This window comes from Chiloscyllium plagiosum, unplaced genomic scaffold, assembly GCF_037043375.1.
Source record: "Chiloscyllium plagiosum isolate Xiang-an unplaced genomic scaffold, Cpla_swu_hap1 HiC_scaffold_22, whole genome shotgun sequence".
In the NCBI taxonomy this organism is placed as follows: domain Eukaryota; kingdom Metazoa; phylum Chordata; class Chondrichthyes; order Orectolobiformes; family Hemiscylliidae; genus Chiloscyllium; species Chiloscyllium plagiosum.
The window spans coordinates 57,919,435-57,945,898 of NW_028270160.1; the positions used below are offsets into that span (position 1 = coordinate 57,919,435).

Below are 26,464 nucleotides of genomic sequence, written 5' to 3' on the forward strand. Positions count from 1 at the left end.
GTTACAGGAGGGGTTTCTCCTGGGTTTAAAGACAGAGACACTGTAACTGCACCACAAGAGCCCCAAGCAACAGATTTAAATGTTGAAAAGTAAATTAAAATACTTGTGGATTGCATTAGTGATGTTAGAAATGACTCATTTATCACAAGGGAGTGGGACAGATGGGTAAAATGATATTGAGAAATCACAATCTGTGGTTAATGGGTGTTGGGATTTTAGTTTACAACTAAACAAGATGATAGTTTTTCAGGCACAAGATACTGGTCAATCAATCTGATGGCAAAATGGGTGAAAACAGAGCAGTTTCATCAGGATGAATCCTGGAATAGTTTTTGCAGAGGGTAGTTAATTATAGATAAGGAATAGAATGATGGCCAAGGTCAGATCATTGTGAAATTCCAGATGGACAGTTGAAAATTAAGCCATTGCAAGATACGTTTTATGAATTAGTTTATAAGAGTCAGACTAGCTGGGTGACTAAAATGAGGAAGAGGAGACTGGAGTGGGACTGGATCCAATTCAACACTTGTCAAAATGACTAACAGCATATCTTAGGTGAGGAGGTTTAGACCCTTTGATTACATTGTATGTATTATATACATACACATTATATGCAGCAGCTTTTCATAATTACAGCAAAATAGGCATCAGTTTGGAAAAAAAAACTGGTTTTCTTCCTTTCACCTTGTTAGGAAAATTATCTTAGTATAAGAGAAATACTTACATCGGGGTTAGGCATGAATAAATGGGCTGTTTTGAGAAACCCTGTTCACTGGTGCATAGGCATAAGAGGTGTGGTGTGCAATGCACTTGATACTTCACCTGTTTTTAAACTAACGTTTCCTTACACTAGTTTGACACTCTCCATGTAATTGTATTCTCAGCAACAAATAAATCCTGTAGACCAGTCTGCGCCTCAAGCATACTCCAAACAAGTTGCAGCCTGACATTCACAATTCCTACTAGAATTAAGTCACACGGCACCAGGTTAGAGTCCAACAGGTTTATTTGAAATCACAATCATCTGATGAAGGAGCAGTGCTCCAAAAGCTTATGTGACGTCTGACTTTGTCCATCTCAGTACCTAGAATGAGTAGAATCCAAACTGTACCCCAAACAGTCCTGGATTTACTGCCATAGGTACCTGCCGAGTAATGCCAGCCTCACTGCTTGTGTCCCTGAGGTGCCCTGGTCTCATCTTGCACCTACCACAGCTCTGACCTTTTACCTGCATCTAACCCTAAGCCCCTATACCTGGGTTGGTCCACAGCCTTGCCATCTGAGCTGCACATATTCACAAGCAAACCTTGTAGAAATCTTTCCAGATCATGTTCTATCCACAAGCCATCAGGAGATTGTACTCCAAGATCCAGTCCCTCAATCCCAACCAGGATCTGAAAACCCAAGGCACTGATTTTTAAAATTACCAGTAGAGACATTGCAGATATTTAAGCAAAATTAAACTAAAAATTCTCAGAATTAAAGTTGTTACCTCCAGACTTGATGATTCTAGTATAACTGAGGTTGGTCTCCCACATTCTATTCTCCATAACCTTGAAATCTCCCAAAGCTCTGTTGCCTGTATCTTAACTCACAGCAAGACACATTCATCCAGCACCCTGCACTAGCTGATCCTGTCAATCATACCTTGATTTCAAAATTCTCATCCTCACTTTCAAATTTCTCTGAAGTCTCATCCCTACCTATTTCTGTAATCTGCCCGCAATCTGTACTGGCTGCACTTTAATTCTGACCTCTGCTGCAAGCCCCAGTTTCAATTGCTGCTTCATTGGTGGCCATGCCTTCAGCTGCCTCAGCCAGAGCAATAGATTCCCCTCCTTCTATCTCACCTTCTTCTTTTAAATCCTTAAAACCCAGCTTTTTAAAACTTTTTTTTTGGTCATCTGATGTCACATGACTCTGGCATTACATTAAAAATGTGATAGAAATAAAAGTTGTTGGTTTTGCATTACAAAGCATTTACAGTATAGAAATAGGCCATTAGGCTTGTTAGGTTAAAATCAGCACTTACATCCCATACAAATAATCTGCAACTCCTTCATTGAACCCCAATCATAGAATCATAGAGATGTACAGCATGGAAACAGACCCTTCGGTCCAACCTGTCCATGCCGACCAGATATCCCAACCCAATCCTGTCCCACCTGCCAGCACCCGGCCCATACCCCTCCAAACCCTTCCTATTCATATACCCATCCAAATGCCTTTTAAATGTTGCAATTGTACCAGCCTCCACCACATCCTCTGGCAGCTCATTCCATATACATACCACCCTCTGCGTGAAAAAGTTACCCCTGAGGTCTTTTTTATATCTTTCCCCTCTCACCCTAAACCTATGCCCTCTAGTTCTGGACTCCCCGACCCCAGGGAAAAGACTTTGTCTACTTATCCTATCCATGCCCCTCATAATTTTGTAAACCTCTATAAAGTGCTTTTCTCCCTCCTACCACCTCCTTAAATGCATTAATGTACTTATTTCAAACACATCATGTGTGAAGCTTACATTTAAAATATCTTTAAATTAAATAGCACATGCTATATCACTTAATTGAAAAATACCACTTTTGTGATATAAATTCTGCAAAGTTCGATCCAGTTTTATGTTAAGCAGCAGGTTCCAACAATTTAGTTTATTTTTAAAGCAGGTTATTTGGTGGGATTAGTATTCTTGTCTTTGATGGCTGAGGCAACTAAACAGCAACAGTGAGCAGAAGAGTATTTTTTCATTGAAGGTTCGCAACCTTTACCAAGGGTTACTGAAACTGACACACAAATGGCTGCAACTTGAGTTGGGGAAAAATGCACTGGGATATAAGTGAAGACGGTCCTGGAGTCGGTTATTATTAATACCCAGTGCCTGAAGGCGGAGGAAGTATCTTAATTATTTTCATCTGTTTCCAAATATGATACATTGAAAAATCTTTTGCAGATTTCAACTAGACTTCATACTCAAGTTCATGGGGTTGCTGACTCGGGCAAGAATTTATGTTGTCCTTAACAGTGCAGCATGCTTTTCAAAATAAAAGAAAACTGCTGATGTTACAAGAGGAAATAATGTTCTGTTGTAATCCACAGTGTGTCCAACAAGGGTACACAAGTGGTAGGATGGCGTTGCTATTAGTAAGGAAGTCATGGATCAATTTTTAAAGGGTATATCCCAGTAATGCTAGTATTCACTAATCTTGCTTTTAAAAAGGTATTGCGTATTGTAGCTACTAATGAGAGTCCAGCAGTCACTTGTACACCATGCCCCTCCTTGCAGGTCTGTACTTGATTTCTTGATTTGGAGTCTTCCAGAAAGGAGGCAGCTTATCCCATGCATATTGCATCCAAGGACAAAGCCATGCTCCCTGATTTAAATGTTTTGCACAAGGAATGAAGTTCTTTCATTCAATATATTTAACTCTGCAATCTCGTATTATAGTATTTCAATTCAATACATTTTCCCTGGGTTATGGCTTGGATCGCTGGGAGCAATTTGCATCCGTCCTCGAAGCAACCTCTCTGTAAGGTGGATGTTGTCTCTCCTCCCACTACTTTCCAAATTTGTTTGAGCAGTTTTTAAAGTGGGGAATGCAAATGCTGGGAAAGAGTCAATCGCTTCTCAATTAATCCAGAGTGTCAACATCCAGCACTCCCAGACTTAGAACAGCAAAGGCCAAGCTCTATTGTTGGGTCAGTCAGGCACTCCGCATTGCTGCCGGTGTGATATTTTTCCATCTCACTTCTTACTTTCCTTACCCTGTAAGTATTTTTACTGTTTGCATTGGTGGTTTAGTGGTAGAATTCTCACTTGCCACGTGGGAGACCCGGGTTGGATTCCCGGCCAATGCATGGTGTCCCTTTCCGCCTGTTCTTCCCAAGTGCCCCTAAGTCTCAGTTCAGCTATGCCGCTATGTTTGTAAGCTTGTGTAGGGCAGCACGGTGGTGCCTCACAGCGCCAAGGACCCAGGTTCAATTCCCACCTCAGGCGACTGTCTGTGTGGAGTTTGCACATTCTCCTTGTATCTTGCGTGGGTTTCCTCCGGGTGCTCTGGTTTCCTCTCACACTCCAAAAAGCTGTGGAGGACAGGTGAATTGGCCATGCTAAATCACCCATAGTGTTAGGGGTAAATGTAGGGAAATGAGTCTGGGTGGGTTACTCTTCAGAGGGTCAGTGTGGACTTGTTGGGCTGAAGGGCCTGTTTCCACACCGTAGGGAATCTAATCTAATCATTTAGTGCCAAGTTAGGTATAGTCACTAGGTATGACATTGAAACAATTTTCACTTTGATAAGAATGGGTGAGGAAAAGAATAAAGAAAGAATAAAGTGGGCGGCACGGTAGCACAGTGGTTAGCACTGCTGCTTCACAGCGCCAGAGACCCGGGTTCAATTCCCGCCTCAGGCGACTCTCTGTGTGGAGTTTGCACATTCTCCCCGTGTCTGCGTGGGTTCCCTCCGGGTGCTCCGGTTTCCTCCCACAATCCAAAAATGTGCAGGGGTTAGGTGAATTGGCCATGCTAAATTGCCCGTAGTGTTAGGTGAAGGGGTAAATGTAGGAGAATGGGTCTGGGTGGGTTACGCTTCGGCGGGTCGGTGTGGACTTGTTGGACCGAAGGGCCTGTTTCCACACTGTAAGTAATCTAATCTAATCTAATCTAATCTTCAAAACGTGAAGCATCACATTCAAACTTCAGGGATGAAAATTTATTTCTGAAGGCCACAGGATTTAAAGAAAAAGACATTGAAGGCAACATAATTAGCTCATATTTAGCCAAGGTCCCATTGTCCAAACTATTATCTTAATGGTTTGACTCCAATTATCGATCACTTCAGATGATTGCTATAGATACCTTTCAAAGGACATGTGAACCCTTCAAATTCCCTTGAAGTCATTGTCTTAGATGGCACATCAGCAGAAACCCATCAATGTCTCAATGGGATGAATGTGGAGAGTACAGTAATGCAAATTAAGTGACTATCCTGGCTGAGTTCAGGGCACGAGCAGACTTTTAAAAAAAGCAGATTAAAAGTACAACTAATATTCCAACCAATAGATTAAAAATCATTATTTGGCATTAGCATTGCTTCATTACATTGGCTATAGGCATTTCATTTGTCAAGTTCAAAATTTTCAGGTTTGTTTTGTAAAAGGCCAATTTTTAAACATCTTTTTCCCTCACCTTTCTTTTCCCCATTCTCAACACCTCTTTTTGGACCTTTGATGTTGAATTCTAATTCATCACCTTCTTATATCCTTCACCATTTATTTTTCTATCTTCCTTTTCCTGAAAGTAGTTGCTGGCATCCAACATCAAATCCAAGCATCATTAAATAAAAATCTAAACTACTTATTCTATAAATAACACGAACAATGGTTTCTGTTAAGAACATGAATTAAAAATGATAAAAATTCACAGATACTAAATTAGCATGTGTCACAGATGTGATTTATATTAGAGAAAAGGTATCTGTGGGGAGATCAGTGAGTAAATACGCATACGGATATACATACAAACATGAGTTAGGAGTAGACTCCTTCAGCAAGGTCATACATATATCAATACATATATCAATATCTCTACACATTTACCAATATATTGGGCAAAATGCTCCCACAAGGGAATGAGACACAGGTTTCCACTGGATTATCAGGAATGATCAGTCGTCAGGTCTACTGTTATCTCATGCTCCCATAATCAAAATTTGTCAATTATCACCAGTGATTAATCTGATGAGAGAACAGGAGGGCAACCATAGCTGGCGAGGACAGAATATTTGACAGGAACTGGCAGCTAAAATGTTTATCTTCCCTTTCCTCATACTAAGGAACAAATCTTTGGGGCCCGGACAACAACAAAAGATATGATCAGGAAAAACTGATATTGATGCTGGAGCTGAAGTGAGGAAGAGAGGTAAGGGGAGAGGTGAGTGGTTAGATGGAGCTGGAGCCCAGCAAGAGAGAGATATGAAAGGGGTAGATAAGCAAGGAGATAATGAACAGCAGGCCAGGACAGAAGAAAAGCAAACGAAGAAATAATAAAAGCCAAGTGTGAGGAAATGGGTTATGTGATAATGGGTCTAGGAGTACGTGAGAATGAGTGACTGTGTTAAAAGCAACCCATAACATAACAGGACCGAGTGTGGGGTGGGCAAAAAAAAAGGAAGAATTGGAACAGGCTGTAAAGTTATTGATCTTGATATTGAGTCTTAGAGGCTACAGAAATGAGATGTTACTCTTCAGAGTTTGCACGCTGAGCTGGAAGGTTCGCTTTCAGATGTTTCGTCACCATACTAGGTAACATCATCAGTGAGCCTCCAGATGAAGCACTGGTGGTATGGCCCGCTTTCTATTTGTGTGTGTAGGTTTCCTTGGGTTGGCAATGTCATTTCCTGTTCTTTTTCTCAGGGATGATAAATGGGATCCAAGTCAATGGTAGGTGGTCAGTGGTTAGCACTGCTGCCTCACAGCGCCAGAGACCCGGGTTCAATTCCTGTCTCAGGCAACTGTCTGTGTGGAGTTTGCACATTCTCCCAGTGTCTGCGTGGGTTTCCTCCAGGTGCTCCGGTTTCCTCCCACAGTCCAAAGATTGCATGCCAGGTGAATTAGCCATGCTAAATTGCCCGTAGTGTTAGGTGCATTAGTTAGGGGTGAGTGTAGTGGAATGGGTCTGGGTGGATTACTCTTCGGAGGGTTGGCGTTGACTTGTTGGGCCAAAGGGCTGTTTCCATAGTGAAGGGAATCTAAGCTAATCAATGTATTTGTTGATAGTGTTCCGGTTGGAATGCCATGCTTCTCGAATTCTCGTACATGTCTCAGTTTGGCTTGTCCTAGGATGGATGTGTTGTCCCAATCGAAGTGGTGTCCTTCCTCATCTGTATTTAAGGATGCTAGTGAGAGTGGGTCATATCGTTTTGTGACTAGTTGATGTTCATGTATTCTAGTGGCTAGTTTTCTGCTTGTTTGTCCAAATTGGACAGAGACACATATCAATTCCTAGAAGCGTGGCATTGCAACCAGAACTCTATCAACAAACACATTGACTTGGATCCCATTTACCACCCCCCTGAGAAAAAGAGGAGGAAATGACATCTCCAACCCAAAGAAACCTACACACACACAAATAGAAAGCAGGCAATACCACCAGTGCTTCAACCAGAGGCGCACTGATGATGTTACCTAATATGGTGATGAAATGTCTGAAAATGAACCTTCCAGCTCAGTGAGCAAACCTACATTCAGAACCTCAACCTGAGCTACACATTGCTCTTCGAGCTGATGCTGAGACTCGCATAAACCTTGCAGTAGGCCTTGACAGATGTGATCAGTAGTATTCAGTACCTGACACTTCAAAAACAAAAAAAAAAAATCACAGCTTCAGATTGCTGGAATTCATGCCTTTGGATTTGATTTAGCAGTTAAACGGAAAGCTAAGATGAGAGATTCAAAATAGAGGGCAGCACACACAGGCTGAGCAAAACAGATGATAAGTCTGCCAAAAAGTAGCCATGGTCTGCAAAGAGCCATCGGCATCTCTCTCTCTCTTAATGGACTGTATGTTGACAGAAAGAGAGACAAGAAGTTGAAGCTTGAAGACATCAACTGTCATGGGTAGGTTGGAAGGGTTATTAACCGGTTCTCTGGATCTTACCATGGCCAACAGGTCCTGGAGGAGGAACTGAACCTGCAGCTTCTGGTTTAAATGCTGGGGCATTACACCCTGTGCCACAATTCCTCCCTTGGTGGATGAGTAGAGCATTTCAATACATACAAAGTATTAGAGGTGCCAGTTATAATTTATAGCTTTTACTGTCACTTCTTAAACAGCATGTCCCAAACTGGTGACCTCTGCTACCAAGGAGAAGGGCAACGCCACCACCTGCAAGTTCCCTTCCAAGTTACACAACTTTCTGACTTGGAAATATGTAGCTGTTTCTTCACTGTCACAGGGTTAAAATCATGGAACCCTCTTTCTAACAGGATATATCTACAATATATGGACTATGGCAGTTCAAGAAGGTGGTTGACCACTATCTTCTCAATGGCAATGAGGAATAAGAAACAAGTGCTGGCCAAGCACTAATCACTCCATGACCGAATAAAGCAATGGGCTCAATTATTCTCCAGAAGTTTAAGTACATAATCCAGGCTGACACTTTTAGTTCAGTACTGAGGGAGTGCAGCAATCTCAAAGATGACATGTTTTGGCTGGGTTGAGGGTTCTTCAGTAGAACTTGAAAACCACTACTTTGAAGAGCAGGAGAGTTCTCCCCGGAGTCCTGGTCAATATTTATTCCTCGACAGACTATCTGTTCATTTTCACAGTGCCATTTGTGCGAGTCTGCTGTGTCCAAATGAGATCCTCCATTACCAACATTACAAAATATTGATTTGCAATAAAACACACCATGTCATCTGAAGGATGAGAAATGAGTTAAATACATGTCTTTCTTCCAAAAAAATTAGGAATTTTTTTAAATTGGGAGGGGTAGAGGAGATATAAAGCTTCATTTTGTAAAGTTTTCATTTAAACTTCAGTTACGGATTAATAACCAGTAATAAAACTGCTCATGCCAGCTGAACTATTTTATTGCTTTAATAATCGTGCCCAGCATTGAAAACAAAATCAAAGCAACAAAACATCACTGGTCAAAGAAATCTGGGATCCTCTTGAGCTGACGGCAGTTTCCAAAAATTAAATGCAAACAAAATACACAATCTTTCGAATTCCGTCTACTGCTATATAAACATAGAGAAGTTCAGAAAACAAATCAACTATTTGAATTCATTTTCCTCGCCAAACTATTCAGTGCCTAGGTTAACACTATTTTAGCTGCAAAAAAACCTTTTGCTCAAATTAAAGTTAGCATGGGAAAGAAAGTTAGACAAAAATTCCCTTAAATTACTTTAGTACAGGAGAAACAGCGCTGAGGTTTTTGCTAACTATGCTAGGACAGATGTTGACAATATAATAACTGGCAAAAAATTCTAACAACTTAGGGTGATGACTGGCTTCTTGATAGGCCATATTAAACCCAAATGGTGATATCTACCCAAGAAATCCTAAAGAGATACAATGTAAAAGAGAAACTATCTGCATTTCCCCCCGTTTCCAGGTACTAAGAAATCCATCTCACATCTTACATTTGAGACAGAACCCAGGTCCTGGGATCAAGCTTTGCTTTAATGGATCCTTTCTGACTGTGAACAGGTACAGGTGTATTAGGCTGGTCCAACTTGGTTACTACCTGGGCTACATTTTCACCTTGGACTTCATCGGCTGCACACTGTCCAGGAGGAGCCAGGACTATTGTATCATCCAGGGAGGTAGGCAATTCAGACCTTACATCAGAAAGAGCTGCGACTCTCCAGGTGTTCTTTTTCTGACACTGTTCTGGGTGGGGGGCCCCTAGGAGGAATGGCTGCTTTCCCACGGGTGGAGAGGGTGCCGGCCTCTTCTTGGCTTTTCCTGGTGATGTCAGAGCAAGCTTGCTGCTACCATTTGGTGTCAGAACATTCCTCTGGACAACCATATTGTGGCTGCCATCAAACAGGGCTGCCCACTGAGGGGGTTCAGTTAGATCCTGCTTAGTGAGCAAGAACTCTCCATCGGTCTCCTGGATTCTAGTCCGGATAATGTCCACTAGACTCTCATCTTTCTGTGGAGACTGCACATCTGTAAAACATGCAACAGAGCCAATTACAGTACCAGTGGTGGAACGAGTAACAACTTAGTTTCAGGTCAACATAGTAGTTCTGATAATCTGAACAGACATTTACTTGAAAACAATTCTCAGGTTTGATATAGATAGATGACACAACGCAAACATGTGCAAGAAAGTGCGTGTGAGATAGAGAGGGAGAGAGAATGTATATTGTAACAATGAATGTGTGAAAGAGAGACAGTGCATGACAGAGTGGGAGAGACAGTGTGCGGGAGACGGGATGAGAGAAAGAGAGAAAATACATGAGAGGATCTGAGAGTGAGAAAGAGAGCGCGAGCACATGCAAGAGGGGATGAGAAAAAAAGAGTGAGAGCAAGCAAGTCCAAGATGTGCATGTAAGATATGATGCTGATGTGGAGGAAAGAGAGAGAAAATGTGCACGATGTGAAAGAGAGAGAACGCATGTGCGCAAGAGGGATGAAAGAGAGAGCACAAATGAGAGAAGACGAGAGAGAGTAAAAGAGAACAAACACGTCAGGGGGAATGAGAGAGAAAGAGAGGAGAAGGGTGAAGAGAGAGAACAGAGGAGAGATGTAGGAAACACTGGTACAGAAAGAAAGGAAGGGAGTGCAAGAAACTCACATTCGGACAGAGAGATAGAGAGACACACACACACACAGTGAAAGAGAGCACCATGGCGTGACGGTAGGGGGAGCAGGAGGGGGAATATGAGAGTAATGAAGGCAAGGGATGGGGCCAGAGGTGGGGAGACAGTGGGAGATTGAGATTATGGTGGGCTGAAGGGGAGAAAGGAGATAGAGTAAGGAAATAAAGCTCTGATAGAATTAGCAAGCTCAGTTAGGTAAAAATGAAGTGTTGGGGGGAATGAAAGAGGGAGAGGGGTGCAAAAGCAGTGAATAAAAACGTTTTATATTTCTGCCTACAAGCAAAACCAGATCTGTTCAATATAATTTTTATGTGCTCATGTTCTGCTGATGTCACCAGTTTAAACTCCCAGAGGACCATAACTGCTTAAAAGATTCAATTTGCAGAACTATTGGGAAATCACCACATATAGCATAAATTGTTTTAAATTGTGTGAAATAACTTTCATTAAGTATTTGAGCATGTGGTTATAACAAGTTGTGAAAGTATTCTTCTGACGTTTCATTTCCTCTGTTCAGTAGTGTACCTGAATCATAGAGTGTAGACAGATTGTGACTCACCAACAATGCTGGGAATTATGATTAGCTACCACACAACATCAAATATCCCATGATGGGAATCAGGCCATATATGGTAACAGCTGCAGGAAGATGGTGTGGATTATTCATGGTACTTTGTGTATTTCTTTTCCTCTCAGTCTTTCAAAACATTGCACAAACCATTAAAATGCTCTTGCTGAACTTTTATAAAAACAGTGATGTGGAAACAGCATTACATATATATATTACTAAACTAATGAAATAATGATTATTTCATTATTTGTAAATATTTCTAAACTAAATGCTGTACATCTCTATGACTCATTGCATCTGGATGTTATGTGATATTAAATGATGGTGCACAACTCCACCTAGTGTTGAGACTGTAAATACCAGCAATACTTTTACAAAGGTGCTTTTAATAGAGGGAATATAGAAATGTCTTTATTAAAATATTGTAAGGATGATTAAGAGTATGGGATTTAGTCATACAATAAATATAACAAAAGGTGAATTTATAGATTGGTTAGTAATTATTGACATCACAGTCATCCAATGAGTTGGAAGTGCATTGTATGAGACAGAGGTCAATTGAATCGAACACTGACCAGGGAACAGAATTGATTCCTTCAGAAGCCTTTGTGTAGCCATAGTATGCATGGCAGCAAAGTGAAAAGACAACCCATCTTTTTCTATATGTTACAATTGATTACCTGCTCCAACCTGGCGTCTTGTGTATTCTCAACATTTATTGTCACATTGGCATTTATCTTCAGCTGCCAAGGCCCTGAAATCTACAAACCTCTCTAAACATTTCTGTCTCTCCACCACTCACTCTCTCTTTCAAACGTACTTCTTTGGTTTCACACTTTGGTTCTCAACACTTTTTATCCATGACAATATGCTATGAGTGATTGCAGTCCTTGTGGAGACAAAGTTCCATCTTCACACCAAGGACATCCTCCAGCACGTTTTGTGACGTGACCACTGCTAAATGATAGATTCAAAATAAAATTCATGAGGTGCTGTGAACATCGGCAAAAACAAAATGGCCTAAACCTCAAGGTTGGGCATATTCCCCAGTTTATCTTACTATGCAACCAGAGATACCAACCCTGGTTCAAAGAAGGATGCATGACAGCACTGTGTACATCTAAATATGTACCTGGAGAAGCTATGCAGGGCTTTATTGGCAGAAGATGTTGTCGACAAAACAAAGCAAACCTTACAACAGAATTAGATCAAAGCTTTGCAGGTCCTCATTCATTCAGCCTTGCATGGAGCTGCACATTGAAACAGCAAATTGGAGGTGGTAATTCCACAAACATATCCATCTTCTTTGACGAGGCTGAAGCATTCGTAATCACCTTTAACCAGAAGCATAGTTCACTTTGGCTTGTTCCTGAATTATTCAGCATCACAGGTCCCAGACTTCAGCCAATTTGAGTTACTGCACATTAGAATAGATTAGATTAGATTCCCTACAGTGTGGAAACAGGCCCTTCGGCCCAACCAGTCCACACTGACCCTCCGCAGAGTAGCCCACCCAGACCCATTTCCCTCTGACTAATGCACCTAGCACTATGGGCAATTTAGCACGGCCAACTCACCTAACCTGCACATCTTTGGAGTGTGGGAGGAAACCCACGCAGACCCAGGGAGAATGTGCAAACTCCACACAGACAGTCACTCAAGGCTGGAATCGAACCTGGGACCTTGGTGCTGTGAGGCAGCAGTGCTAACCACTGAGCCACCGTGCCGCAAGAAACAGTTGAGTGCATTGGACACAGAAAAGTCGAACTCTTCACAACATTCCTGCATAGAACTGAAGACCTGTGCTCCAGAACAAAATGCTACCAAGCCAAACTATTCCAGGATCGTTAAGACACCCATACCTTCAGTGTGCAAAATTGTCCACGTACGTCCTTTCCACAGAAAGCAGGACAAGTTGAAGTCAAACAATTTCTACTACACAAACCTACTCACAAATATCAAAAATGTAGTGAATAATAATCAATGACGTCCTCCCCAAATTCAGTTTGCATTCCAACGGGACCACATATTCCAGAACTCATTCCAACTATGGTCCAAATTTCCAGAGATGAGGTAAAAGTGACATCAAAACAACATTTGAGCAAGGGTGTGATAAGGGAACAGGGATTACACCCAGCACAAAGGAAAATGCTCTGGCTCAATACATCAATGCAGAAGTTCCTTGAGAGAGGTGTCTTAAGTCCAACCATCTTCAACTGTTTCATCCACCATTAGATCTGAAGTGAAGATTTTAATTGACGATTGCAAAATGCTCCACAGATACTGAAGCAGTCCATGGCTGAATCCAGCAAGACATGGTTAACATTCAACTTGGGCTGATAAACAACAAGTAACATTCACATTAAACAAGTGCCAGGTAATTACCATGTGTAACATGAGAGAATCTAAGCATCTCCCCATACCATTCAACGTCATTACCATTTAAGAATCCCTCACTATTAACATACCGGGAGTCCCCATTAAATAGAAACTTAACCAGTACAGCCATTAACCACTGTGAGAACAGCTCAGGCGCAAGAAATTCTGCAGCAAGTAGATTCTGTAAAACCTGACCACCATCTACAAGGCACAAGCTAGGAGTGTGATGGAACACTTTCCATTTGCCTGCAGCTCCAGCAACACTCAAGTAGCTCAACAACATCCAGTACAAAGCAGCCAGCTTGATTGGCACCCAATCTAGCACCTTCAACATTCACACACTCCCACTCTCACCAAGGCCCCTTTAACAGAATCTTCCAAATGAGTGATTTCTACCATCCAGAAGGGCAAAGGCAGCAAATATAGGGGGACATCACCACCTACAGGACCCCCTCGAAGTCACATTCCACCTTGATTTGTAACAATATCACCACTCCTTCAATGTTGCTGGGTTAAAATCCTGGAACTCCCTTCCCAATAGCACCAGATGGACTGCAGTATCTAAGAAGGTGACTCACCACCATGGGCAATTCAAGGGCAGTTAGAGATGGGCAATAAAGTCTATGCCTGCAGCACTCATATTCCATGAATATATGAAAATAAATTTTAAAATAGTGCCAAATATTATAAGTGTTTTGTTTAGAGCTGAACAATTAAGACCTTAACTTAAAAAGAATACCAGAGTCAAAAAAGGAGTTAAAGAAACAATGCAGTATGCAAAGTTACAATGAAGTATAATATTCATTCTGGCAGATTTCAAAGAATGTGCCTTGGATTTGATAGATAGGCAATAAAATGAAATATAAAACAGTCATACACAGAGCATATTAATAAAACTGAAAGCAAAGTATAAACCCAAGAAGTGTATTCAGAAACACTGACATTTCCCAGCAGTTTGTAGTAATAGATTTTAGTAACCCGACCCATATTAAAATTCACATCACTGGATTCCATCATTGCTGGTTAAATCATGCATCTTCAAATTATGCACGGAGTAGCATTTTTTTGTTTTATAGATGGGAACTATTTGAATTTCAAACAATGATTCTTTTATTACAAGGCCACATTTAGAAAGGCGAGGGCCACTTACTCATATCATCGTAGACTGAAGTGGCTTGTTTTGTGAGGAATAAAGGTGGTTTCCGTGGTGACATAATCTCAATTTTCATAAGCTCTTTGCAACAATGCTTCCACTGGCCTGAAAGTTAACGCACAGCCATTACTGGAATTTTAAAGAAATATTAAAACAGACTCTCTGTTAATAAGAATCTGGGAATTTTCCAATGCTACAGTATTTATTAAGGAAAGAATTGCATTCGACAAGCAGAAACCATGAACAATTCTCAAGCGTTTAAAGTGAGGTTTTCATAATGTGGCGGCTGTTGGAAACTGTAAATTGAATTACATTGATCAGACAAATACAAAGCTTTTGTTATAATGATTTTTTTTTAAAAAAAAGCTATCTGGGAAGTTAGTCCTGCTCACTAATCTCTTGCTGGTTTAGTGAATGAAGTGAAGATTGTAGAAATTACAGGCCAGATTGTGGCCATTCTGCCTGTTACTGCGCCTTTGAAACTTCAGATACCTAACAATTTGCAAGAGGAAGATCATTCAGCCCCTCAAGTTCTCTCTCTGCCATTTGATTTATACCATGTCTGTTGTCTCACCCTTTTCCAAACCCCAGACAAAGTTATTCGGTCCATCATACCCTTGCCCCCATCGACTCTAATCCCATTTTCCAGTACTTAGCCTACAGCCTTGCATGCAACAGTCCCCCTAAGCTGTGCATGTACACATCTGTTGCAAGGTTTCACACAGAGTGATCAGCATAGGCCTGACAATTGCAGCACTGACTTCCAGTTCTAGAAACTGCCTCTGTGCACTGACCTCGGAGGCTCGAACAGCCAGAAAGAAAATTACAGGGAACAATACTGTTTGCATGCCAAGGCACTTCAAGTATCCATCTAAATATATCTGAAATGTTGGGAGCGTTTGTGCCTCTACTACCTTTTCGGGAAGAGAGTTCCAGACACCACCCCTAGGTGACAAAAGATTTCCTCAAATGCCCTCTAAAGCTCCTATGCCCTACCTTGTCCATTCGCAGAGGGGTCAATAACTGGGGGACAAATTTCTCCCCATATACTGTGTCTAAGGCCCTTATAGCTTTTGTATTCCTCAATCAGGTTTCCCCCTCAGCCTTTTACCCTCCAAGAAAATAACCTCAGCCTATCTAGTGTCCACAGCTGAATCATTCTAATCCAGGCCATATCCTGGTGAATCTCATCATCCTCTCTAGTGCAATCACATCCTTCATCATAACCTCCCTGTTCTTGTATTCAATTCCTTGACGAATAAGGCAAGTATCCCTTATGCCATCTTAATAACCTTATCTACCTGTCTCACTGCTTTTAAGAATCTATGGACATGCACACCAAGGCCCTCTTGAAGGATCCCACCATTCATTGCCTTGCTTACTAGCCCTCCCAAAGTTAGTCACCTCACACTTTTCAGAATTAAATTCCATTGCCTCTATTCTTCCCATCTGATCAGCCCACCTAGATTGTCTTGCAGTCTAAGGCTTTCCACCTTACTATTTACCCTACTATCAATTTTCGTGTCATCTACAAACTTACTGATCATGCCTCCTCCATTCATATTTACTCAACCTCAATTATGCTTCCCTATTCTTTCCACTTTTTTTAATATTCTTACTTATCAATATATAGCCATTGTGTCAAGATGCAGGCAATACTGGGACCATGACACCACCAGCCTACAAATATGCTATTAACAACATATGTTTTCATAGTAAATATCCATTATAACTATCACATTGGCATTTTGTTGACATTAAAAATACTTAGATCAAAAATCTTGAAAGGAAAGCCACACAGACAGAACTTTTAAATACTTACCAATCTTGCATGTTACTGGAAGAAATCAAAAGAATAGGTGCTATCTTTCGAGAGGGCAACAGATAATTAGGCTTTGATAAATAGATGGGACTGACTCTCATTTCAAATTCATAGATTCTGTCTTAATTTTATCATTTGCATGACCAAGTTTTGGGCCCACTTATCAACACCCAAAGCCAAAATGAACCCTTTCAGTAGCATATGTCTAAAACCTAATGCTATAGTGCTATCTGCTCCACCCCCACCACACCATAATCACAGATTATGCTCATTAGACAATTCTCAAAAAAAGTAACCAAATTTGCCTTTGAAATAGTTTATTGTATCTATTTCCCTAAGGAGCTTGTTTCATGGATTGACCACACTTCATTAAAATATTATTTTAACAGGTTCATTTAGAATTCAACTCCCTCCCAGAGCTGGCCATATCAGGAAAAGCGCAGCAGGAGACTCCTCTTCCTCGGACGCTGCGTGACCCGTGTGCTTTTCTAGCGCCATACTTTTCGACTCTGACTCGCCAGCATCTGCAGTCCTCCCTTTCTCATATTAGGCAAGGACCAGAGCCTGGACTATTAAAGACAATATCTCTGTGATAATGAACTGGCGACTCAGCTTGATCCTCTCACAAGGGGAACAAGATGGTTGATAACCTTCCACCTGCTAAGACTATTAGAATTAAAATACAGTGTCACTCGAATTATAGAAGTACATGACTGAATAAATCTTACAATGATTGGTTCAGGGAGACCACTTTAGCTTTCAGAGCAAGAAATGCATTGTCGGTAATTAATTTGCAGGGTGGCAGAATTTGAATTCTTCTTTATTCAGTACATACAAATCAGTAGTTTTTGGCATTGCTGTCTGTCAACTCACTTAGGTCACCCAAATGCTGCCAAAAAGCTTCCATCCACCGTTGTAGATCATCTTTACAGTCTGCAGCAAACACGCGACTTTTTGTCTCACCACTGGAGGGGTTGATGAGAGAGAAGCTGTACGTCCTTATCCTTGAACCTTTGCATACTGCACGGATCCTTGTTTCCTGCAAATTTGAATTACAATAGATCAATATTACAATAGTTAGAATAGTTTTCGTAATTCAATCTAACCCAGTTAATCAATAATTTGGATTTATAAACTGCCTTTAAAATAGTCAAAAGCTTCATAGAAGGTTAGACAATATTTGGCACGGAGCCAAATGCAGGCACAGAGGTTTAGAAAAGCAGTTTTGGAGCTCAGGACCTAGTTAGCTTAACATACGGTCCCCAGTGGTAGAACAATGAAAATAGAGAATTCGTAAAATTAGCAGTGGGGGTCAACATGACTATATTTGGCCTCTTTGTGCCAGGGTAGGTATTCCAATTCATGTCTGTGTCAGGGACCCTATGTTGGGAAGTTGTGTATTTGTGCAAAGGATTGTGTTTAGAAGTGGACAGCCTAATAACATTTTCCAAATAAATTTGCGCATGAGAAACATGTAGCTTAAAAATGTGTTGCTGGAAAAGCGCAGCAGGTCAGGCAGCAAAGGAACAGGAGAATCGACGTTTCGGGCATAAGCCCTTCTTCAGGAATGAGGTGGGTGTGCTAAGCAGGCTAAGATAAAAGGTAGGGAGGAGGGGCGTTGGGAATACGATAGGTGGAGGGAGGTTAAGGTGAAGGTGATAGGCCGGAGAGGGGGTGGGGGCGGAGAGGTCAGGAAGAAGATTGCAGGTCAAGAAGGCGGTGCTGAGTCTGAGGGTTGGGACTGAGAAAAGGTGGGGGGAGGGGAAATGAGAAAGCTGGAGAAATCTGCATTCATCCCTTGTGGTTGGAGGGTTCCTAGGTGGAACCAATTCCAATACCGAACAACCCAGATGGCCTCCTTCAAAGACCGCAATTTCCCCTCAGACGTGGTTGACGATGCTCTCCACCGCATCTCCTCCGCCCTTGAACTCCGCCCCTCCAATCGCCACCAGGACAGAACCCCACTGGTCCTCACCTACTACCCCACCAACCTCCAGATACATCGTATCATCCTTCTTCATTTCCGCCACCTCCAAACAGACCCCACCACCAAGGATATATTTCCCTCCCCACCCCTATCAGCGTTCTGGAAAGACCACTCCCTCCACAACTCCCTCGTCAGATCCACACCCCCCACCAACCCAACCTTCACTCCCGGCACCTTCCCCTGCAACCTCAAGAAATGCAAAACCTGCGCCCACACCTCCCCCCTCACTTCCCTCCAAGGCCCCAAGGGATCCTTCCATATCCATCAGAAATTCACCTGCACCTCCACACACATCATTTACTGCATCCGCTGCACCCGATGTGGCCTCCTATACATTGGGGAGACAGGCCGCCTACTTGCATAACGTTTCAGAGAACACCTCTGGGGACATCCACACCAACCAACCCAACCGCCCAGTGGCTGAACACTAACTCCCACTCCACCAAGGACATGCAGGTCCTTGGCATCCTCCATCGCCATGAGCTGAAAATGTGTTGCTGGAAAAGCGCAGGTCAGCAGCATCCAGGGAACAGGAGAATCGACGTTTCGGGCATAAGCCCTTCTTCAGGAATGAGCTGCCTGACCTGCTGCGCTTTTCCAGCAACACATTTTCAGCTCTGATCTCCCGCATCTGCAGACCTCACTTTCTCCTCCTCCATCGCCATACCATGGTAACACGACACCTGGAGGAAGAGTGCCTCATCTTCCGCCTAGGAACCCTCCAATCACAAGGGATGAATGTAGATTTCTCAAGCTTTTTCATTTCCCCTCCCCCCACCTTTTCTCAGTCCCAACCCTCAGACTTAGCACCGCCTTCTTGATCTGCAATCTTCTTCCCGACCTCTCTGCCCCCACCCCCTCTCCGGCCTATCACCCTCACCTTAACATCCTTCCACCTATCGTATTCCCAACGCCCCTCCCCCAAGTCCCTCCTCCCTACCTTTTATCTTAGCCTGCTTGGCACATCCTCCTCATTCCTGAAGAAGGGCTTATGCCCGAAACGTTGATTCTCCTGTTCCTTTGATGCTGCCTGACCTGCTGCGCTTTTCCAGCAACACATTTTTAAGCTCTGATCGCCAGCATCTGCAGACCTCACTTTCTCCATGAGAAACATGTATTCAAGGGAGGAGAAAGACAATAGGATTCATTTCCAATGGAACTGTGAGGTTATAGCAATGGGAGTGGTGCTACTGTAGAAATGTAGGACTTGATAACAGAGTGAGCTCTACAACAAAGTGAACCCAGCGATCTCCAAATTATATTAGTAGACATAACAGGAGCTAAATTAACAAGGAAGGGAAACTTGAGACCAAAAATAAGAATATCATACTTGGGTCCCATTATCATCATGAACTAAACTACTTGCTTGTTTTAACTTATAACTTTAAGGCACCTTCTTGTAAAATGAGTACAGTAGAATAAAGAAGGTATTATACCTATCAAACCTAAACTCCACGCAAACAGTAGGCATTTTGCCCATCAAGCCTGCTTCTCTATTTGATATAATCAAAGCTACTAGAACACTTCAGTACCTTCATTATACCCATAAACCTTTATGCAGGGGAAGGTTACCTCAGTTGGCAGGACATCTGGTTTCCAATGCAGAGCAGTGAGAGTTCAACTCCCATGCTGGGTGAGGTAACTATGAGGACTCTCCTTCTGAACTGCTCCCTTCACCTGAGGCGCAGTGACCCTCAAGTTAAATCACCACCAGTCATTTCTGTCGAATGAGAGAGCAGTCCTATGGTCCAATATGATTATGACAACTTTACCTTTTAACCCTTTATACCATTGATAATAAAATCACAACCTCTATTTTAAATATAAACCACTGTTAAAAACCACTGTTGCAGTTCAGCCTTCAGATCATCACCATTGAGCAATTATTCAACACTTATCACACTTTGTACAATTGGTGGTGTCCTGGCCGACATTCCTTCCTGAAGTATCAGATTATTTGGCAGCATCTGTGGAGAGAGCAAGAGAGTTATTGTTTTGAATCCAATGCAAAGGAGTTGCTCCAAAGAGTCATTGGACTTGAAACATTAACTCTGTTTCTCTCTCCACAGACAGATGCTGCCAAACTTGCTGAGCTTTCCAGTACTTTGTTTTTATTACACACAGATAAAAGTGAGTCTAAGAAAAATAATTAACTTTGGAAATTGATTAATCATGGACAAGAGCCCTTGCACTAAACAAGAAGTTTGCTCAACTGGAGGTCTGCAGACTCTTATCAATATTGTCAGCAATTTCAAATGGGATAATGTAGATTATTTACTGCTAAACAGTCCAGCGTTGTTGGTAACACATGAGATAATAATTCCGCCTCTATTTTCGCTCCAGTATTACTTCACCCAATCAAACAAGAAAAATCCTCAACCATTGGACTAATACTGCACCTTATCAATGGCTATTTTCAACGTGGGATCCACTCGTGCCTCGATTTCTTCAGGAGAGTAATATGCCGTGAGATAGCCACTTCTCAGGACACAGTATAGCCTTGTCCAGTTAGACAGGCCTCCTACCATTTGCTGGAAGAAAGATATGCAGCCTTTGAATGACCATTCACAAACAGTCTACCGCCACTGCCACCGCTCCCCCCCCCCCCCCCCATCATATCCACTCTCCAGCCTGACAGATTCACACTAATTAAAAATTAAGGCAATCAGTTCAAATGACTGAATATTCCTAAATATGACAGTGTTCCAGGAATGAAGTGCATGTACCAATCTGTTTAGAACTGCACAACGGCGTGATTTCCAAGATTCAAACAGCCCCTCCGGGTTTCTTTCAATGTGATCATCACAATATCTAAAAAGCTGTCTTGCTTCAGCTATATCAGCAGACAAGAAGAGGTGGCAAACAAAAGATCTCACTTAAAATGTGTTGTACATTGTGAAAAGAGGAGTGAATAGGGGGTGGAAGCAGCTCATGAAAGGATTCGATAATCTTTATTCTTTGTCGGGTAGTATTTACTTACAGAAGAGGCCCATTGTGGGCTACACTTACTTGTGTTGCTTTAGGGCAAAACAGGTTTCTTAATATGACTAATAAAATATGTAACTGATATCGTGAATGACTTCAAACATTTGAAACTTACTTTGCTGGTACAAAATGCTTCACTGCTTATCAGTATAAATTTTATCTGCGCCAGTGAATACTTTGACAAGTTATTTTTTATTTGCATGATCTGTCAACACAAGTGGTATTTACTTGGAGGGATATCGAAGAGCTACCAGACAATAGAGGCATTCAAGACTTTTAGGTTGTTTGAAATTGCTATTTACACTAACTTCATCTACAGAAGGAATGGCGGAGCACGAGAAAAAGGCATCGAAAATCTGGTTTGACATGGTGAGTAAAATAATCGATTAAACGATGGAGACATTCACTTTGAAATTTGGTTTTATTGAGTTGATAGAAACAACATGGAAAATAAATTAGCTCTGGGACTAGATACTGGAAGAGTGCCCGGTGTTTTAAAATTCAATTTTGCAAAAGTGGTTTCCTATTAAATACTGGGAAAGTTGCCCCTCTCTTTTGCATAACAGCTGATTTGCTGCCATTTTATTCCTTTTACCACAATAAAATCAAACTGCCTATAAGAAATGAGTACCACAGTGCCACCCCCAAGGCATTTCACTGTAAATAAGGTGTGATTATGACAGGAGAAGGAATGAAGAGGAATTCCTTCACTCAGATGACAGAGAAGCTTTTGAATTCTTTACCCTGAAGGGCTCTGGACGCTCAGTCATCAAGTATGTTCAAGGTAGAGATTGATAGATTTATAGATGTTAATGACATCAAGAGATATAGGGATACCATAAGAACATGGCATCATGTTAGATGATCAGCCATGATCTAGAATGGCGAAACAGGTTCAAGGGTCTAAATGTCCTACACCTATGTTCTTATGAGCTAAAACATCACGTCAGGGAAAGGTGATGGGAATAGTTCACCAGACTCAAAAACTGCTGGCCACTCTGAGTGAGAAGAAATTTCTTAATGTAGAGACAGGTAAGCCTGTGATATTCTCTTTCACAGAAAGAGGTTGAGGCCAAAACATTGCATGTTTTCAAGGAAATAGATGTAGTTTTTAAGGCTAAAGGGCTCAAAAAGTATGGAGAGAAAGCAGGAACAGGGTGCTGAGTAGGATGATCAGCCATGATCATATTGAATGTTGGAACAGGCCAAATGGCCTATTTATGTAACTATTTTCAATGTTTCTACATGTGATTCTTAATCACTGCCAGAAGACCAATGGCAGCATTTAGTCACAGATAGCATCGACAATCCAACTATGTATGTATGCATCAGCTGTGTTCCCACTCACAGTACCACACAACAAAGATGATCTACTAACTGTAGACATAGGGACAAGTTTTTTTTAACAAAGAGAGTGATTGCAAGTGGAATGAACTGCCAGAGGAAGTGGTGGATGCAGATAGTTACAACATTTAAAAGTCATTTGGATAAGTACACGAATAGGAAAGGTTTGGAGGGAAATGGGCCAAAACAGGCAAGTGGGACTACTTTAACTTGGGAACATAGTCAGCTTGGACTAGTTGGACAAAAGGGTCTGTTCTGTTCCCAAGATGTATGCCTTTATAAATCTATGATGGTCTATGCTTGTAAAGTGGGCGTTTAATTAGAAATATGAGTGATTTCGTCATGGTTAAAAAAAAGTAGAGGTGAGCAAGGATTTCTCTGGATAGAAAAAAGAATTCCTTCAGATGCGGAATTCTGTGCTAACTGGAGTAACTGATTTAAAGAGTGACAGATGTTTTAAACAACCTGCTTCATGTGTGCTACCCTCTGAATCTAGCCTGCTGGTTCAAAGTTAGGGTCACTACTACACCACAAGAGCCCATTATAAATAGTGATAGACTGAGTTCAATTACTGTAGTCACACTTGACCAGCTCATTGAATCTTTCCAAATGCCAGTAATCACTCCATTGCATGAAATAGATTTAGGGGATGGTTAGAATGAAACCTGTCACTGAATTGTTTGTGACAATGGAGGTTGCTTGACACTTAAAACTAATGTCTACCTCAATAAGAAAAATACTTTATCTGAATAGGCAATTAGAAAAGAATTTGCAATTTGCTTCAGTAAATGAACTACCAGTTCTACATGCTCACATTTGGCACAAACAGGATTAGTTGACTGTTTTAAATACACTTGAAGATTTCAATCAAAGCCAGCTGTTAACAGTTACGACAGAGGCTGTTATGCTCACTGGTGATGTGCTTAGAGTAACAATATGGAAACACTATGCAAATACTCTCCAGTAATCACATCTAACCATCTGTATACATACACACATCAGTTTTTCCTTAATCTGGCTTGTATTTTCTGGTGCTATCTTACAGACTATGTAGATTTAAACTGCTGATATGCAAAATTGAGATAATAAGTTTTTGCATTTAGTCCTTCTTTTATTACAGGAGTTGCTCCATCATTTTCCCATTATCTACATGATGAAAGCAGCAAGTTTAAACACGCACAGCCCCCATGTTGCTAATAAAGGAGCAGAGTGACCTTCCCCTGATCTTACCAAAATGCATCTGCAATGACAGTCCAAAATCAAATTCCCATCATTCACCTGCATTCTCAGTTTCAATGCAAATTACTTCAACACAAATCAATGATAGCAGAATGCCAGGTTGGAGGCTGTTTTATTAGGTCTTTCCTATGGTCAGATTGCCAGTTGGTCAGCTTTAAAACTAGGGTAACCTGGCTGAGCAAAACTTTGCAAGCAAGTATATAATCTCCACCAGTGTGCTTGACAGAGAAAGTGCACTATATGATAGATGGAAGAATGCCACACTGTGAAGTAACTAATGTAGTGCTGCCAGATTAAGTACAAAGCAACTGAATGCAGTTTGTAGGAGTTATGGAATTTACTGTGTTGTACATTCCAACAGTGACTACATTTCAAATATACTTCCTTGGCTGTAAAGCATATGGAGCATCTGGAAGAAATTAAGTATATTATGGGATTAGGCCGGATAGGTCTTTTTTTGGCTTGCAGAAGCAGGATGAGCTGAATGGCCATCTGTGCAGTGAATTTTCTGTATTTCTCAAAACCAAGAATATAATATTGCTACAGAGACTGGGGAGGCAGAAAGAGGCAAATCTTCGTGAAGAAAGTAGTCTGCAAAGGTTTGTGCTTTATTTTAATTGAAGAAAAGGCAGCTGCTTTTTAATTCTCGTAGCACTGAGAAATTTCTGGGACCAGAGCAAAAGGGCCTTTTTGGAAACCATATGGACAAAATACCATTTTGGTATGCACACCAAGGACAACCTGAAATGGGACAAGAATCCAAGCTATGGATGCGGTCAGCCTTACCTCCAGATTAAGGTACCCAGTCATCATGTCCATGGTCATGCATGCTGGTTGAATTACTAATCGGCAGCACAAATTTCCATATAAGGGCAACCAAAAAGATGATTCCTCTAGAGAGCAAAACATCATATTCAAAATTACTGTGGTTACACTTTCTACATAATACTTTGCACCTACTGGAGAAATAGCTGAAATATTAGTCGTTGGATAGATACCCAGGACATTTGAATAAGATCTGGCCAGAATTACCTGTTAAATAACTTAGCTGAAAATGTGTTGCCGGAAAAGCGCAGCAGGTCAGGTAGCAACCAAGGAACAGGAGAATCGACGTTTCGGGCATAAGCCCTTCTTCAGGGCTTCATAACCCCTGAAGAAGGGCTTATGCCCGAAACGTCGATTCTCCTGTTCCTTGGATGCTGCCTGACCTGTTGCGCTTTTCCGGCAACACATTTTCAGCTCTGATCTCCAGCATCTGCAGTCCTCACTTTCTCCTGTTAAATAACTTAACAAACATAACGCTCTGAAGGTTATTTTTCACAGTTCAAATTTAGACAGCCAGTGTTCCCACAGGAGACAGTCAGAAGTGGAACAAATTTTAAATCTGAGACCTACAATGCACTCAGACCTCCAAACCACATCTGAATGAGTCAGGTCTACCACTCTAGCACTTGTATCATTCATAATTCATAGGCAGTACATGGTCTCAAATGCCCAGTTAGGCTATGACCTAAATGGGACAGGAAGGGAAATCTGAAAGCAAATCCGTAACTTTATTTTCCCCAGAAGGAAATACTTGGGAGGTTTCAGTCTTAACTCAGAGTCCTTATCTCTGACTGTACTGGTAAAATATATTCAATATGAAAGTCAGTTCCTTCATTAACTATCCATTACTCAGATCATTGCTAATATTCAATAATTCCTACAGACCTATATAATAATCACAAAGACAGTGCATTCTACATGCATAAAGTAAATAGACAATCACATCCCATCTTCGGCTAATGGCAAGGACAGGCTTATACAATTTCAACTGTGCATCTTGTAGATGGCACAGACCATGTGCTGAAATGGAGGAAGTGAAGATTTAAGGTGTATTTTGACAGGAGCTCCAAACCAGCAACCTTTGCCATTTAGAAGAATACAAGCAACAGGTAAATGGAAACACCATCACTGGCTCACACATTATCCTGGACTTAGAACAATAAATGCTGTTTCCTTTCTGTCATTGGGTCAAAAAGCCTTCATTGGCAGCATTATGGGTATATTTACATACAGTAGATCAAGAAAGCAACTCACCATTACTATCGCCTCAAAAGCAATTAGGGATAGATAATAATTGACTGGCACTGAATGAATAGAATAAGAAAGCATGGCTATTTAAAACAAATATTCTACAATTTTTCAATAAGAACACAAACTTAATTAAATTGTATTAAACATTCATCACTTACTATTCACCTTGTGTTGGGGAGAAATATCTTAAACGATCTTTGAAAAAAAATTCAACTGCCTAAGTATGCAGTTTGCAAAAATGCAAAGCTAAGTGCATACTCCAATAGATGTAACTGTCTATTATCTATCAGTGTTTAAATGATCATTAATGTCAACTCTCACAGAAATGGTTTCAATCGATGTATGTAAAATGCACTTAGATAATGTTGCCAGGCATCCAGGATTGTTCTGGAATCAGAGGATTATGGATTAATACATGCAAGCAATGCACGAGGTAAAAATAAACCAGGTGTGTGAAAAAGAAACCATGAACATCATCTCCATTTTGATTGAAGATTAACACTCCCTTCAGTTATAAAATTCTGAGAGATGGCACAATGGAAATTTAAGGTTTTAAATTGGAGAAAGGCTAAT

The 26,464-nt window shown here is 41.3% G+C and overlaps 1 protein-coding gene across 2 annotated transcripts in view; it reads right to left on the reverse strand.

Annotated features, from left to right (window-relative positions):
* Positions 1 to 7,229: 7,229 nt before the first annotated feature.
* Positions 7,230 to 26,464, reverse strand: part of rtkn2 (rhotekin 2) — a 56,328-nt gene continuing 37,093 nt past the window's right edge. Inside the window, exons 8-12 of one of the 2 annotated variants that reach the window (XM_043712309.2) lie at positions 24,602 to 24,708; positions 20,647 to 20,778; positions 17,134 to 17,299; positions 14,436 to 14,543; positions 7,230 to 9,679 (exon numbers count right to left, since the gene is read on the reverse strand). In XM_043712309.2, the coding sequence (XP_043568244.2) occupies positions 9,144 to 9,679; positions 14,436 to 14,543; positions 17,134 to 17,299; positions 20,647 to 20,778; positions 24,602 to 24,708 (1,049 nt within the window). In that variant the 3' untranslated portion in view covers positions 7,230 to 9,143. The remainder of the gene's footprint in view (positions 9,680 to 14,435; positions 14,544 to 17,133; positions 17,300 to 20,646; positions 20,779 to 24,601; positions 24,709 to 26,464) is intronic. The other variant, XM_043712310.2, reaches the window with a different exon arrangement.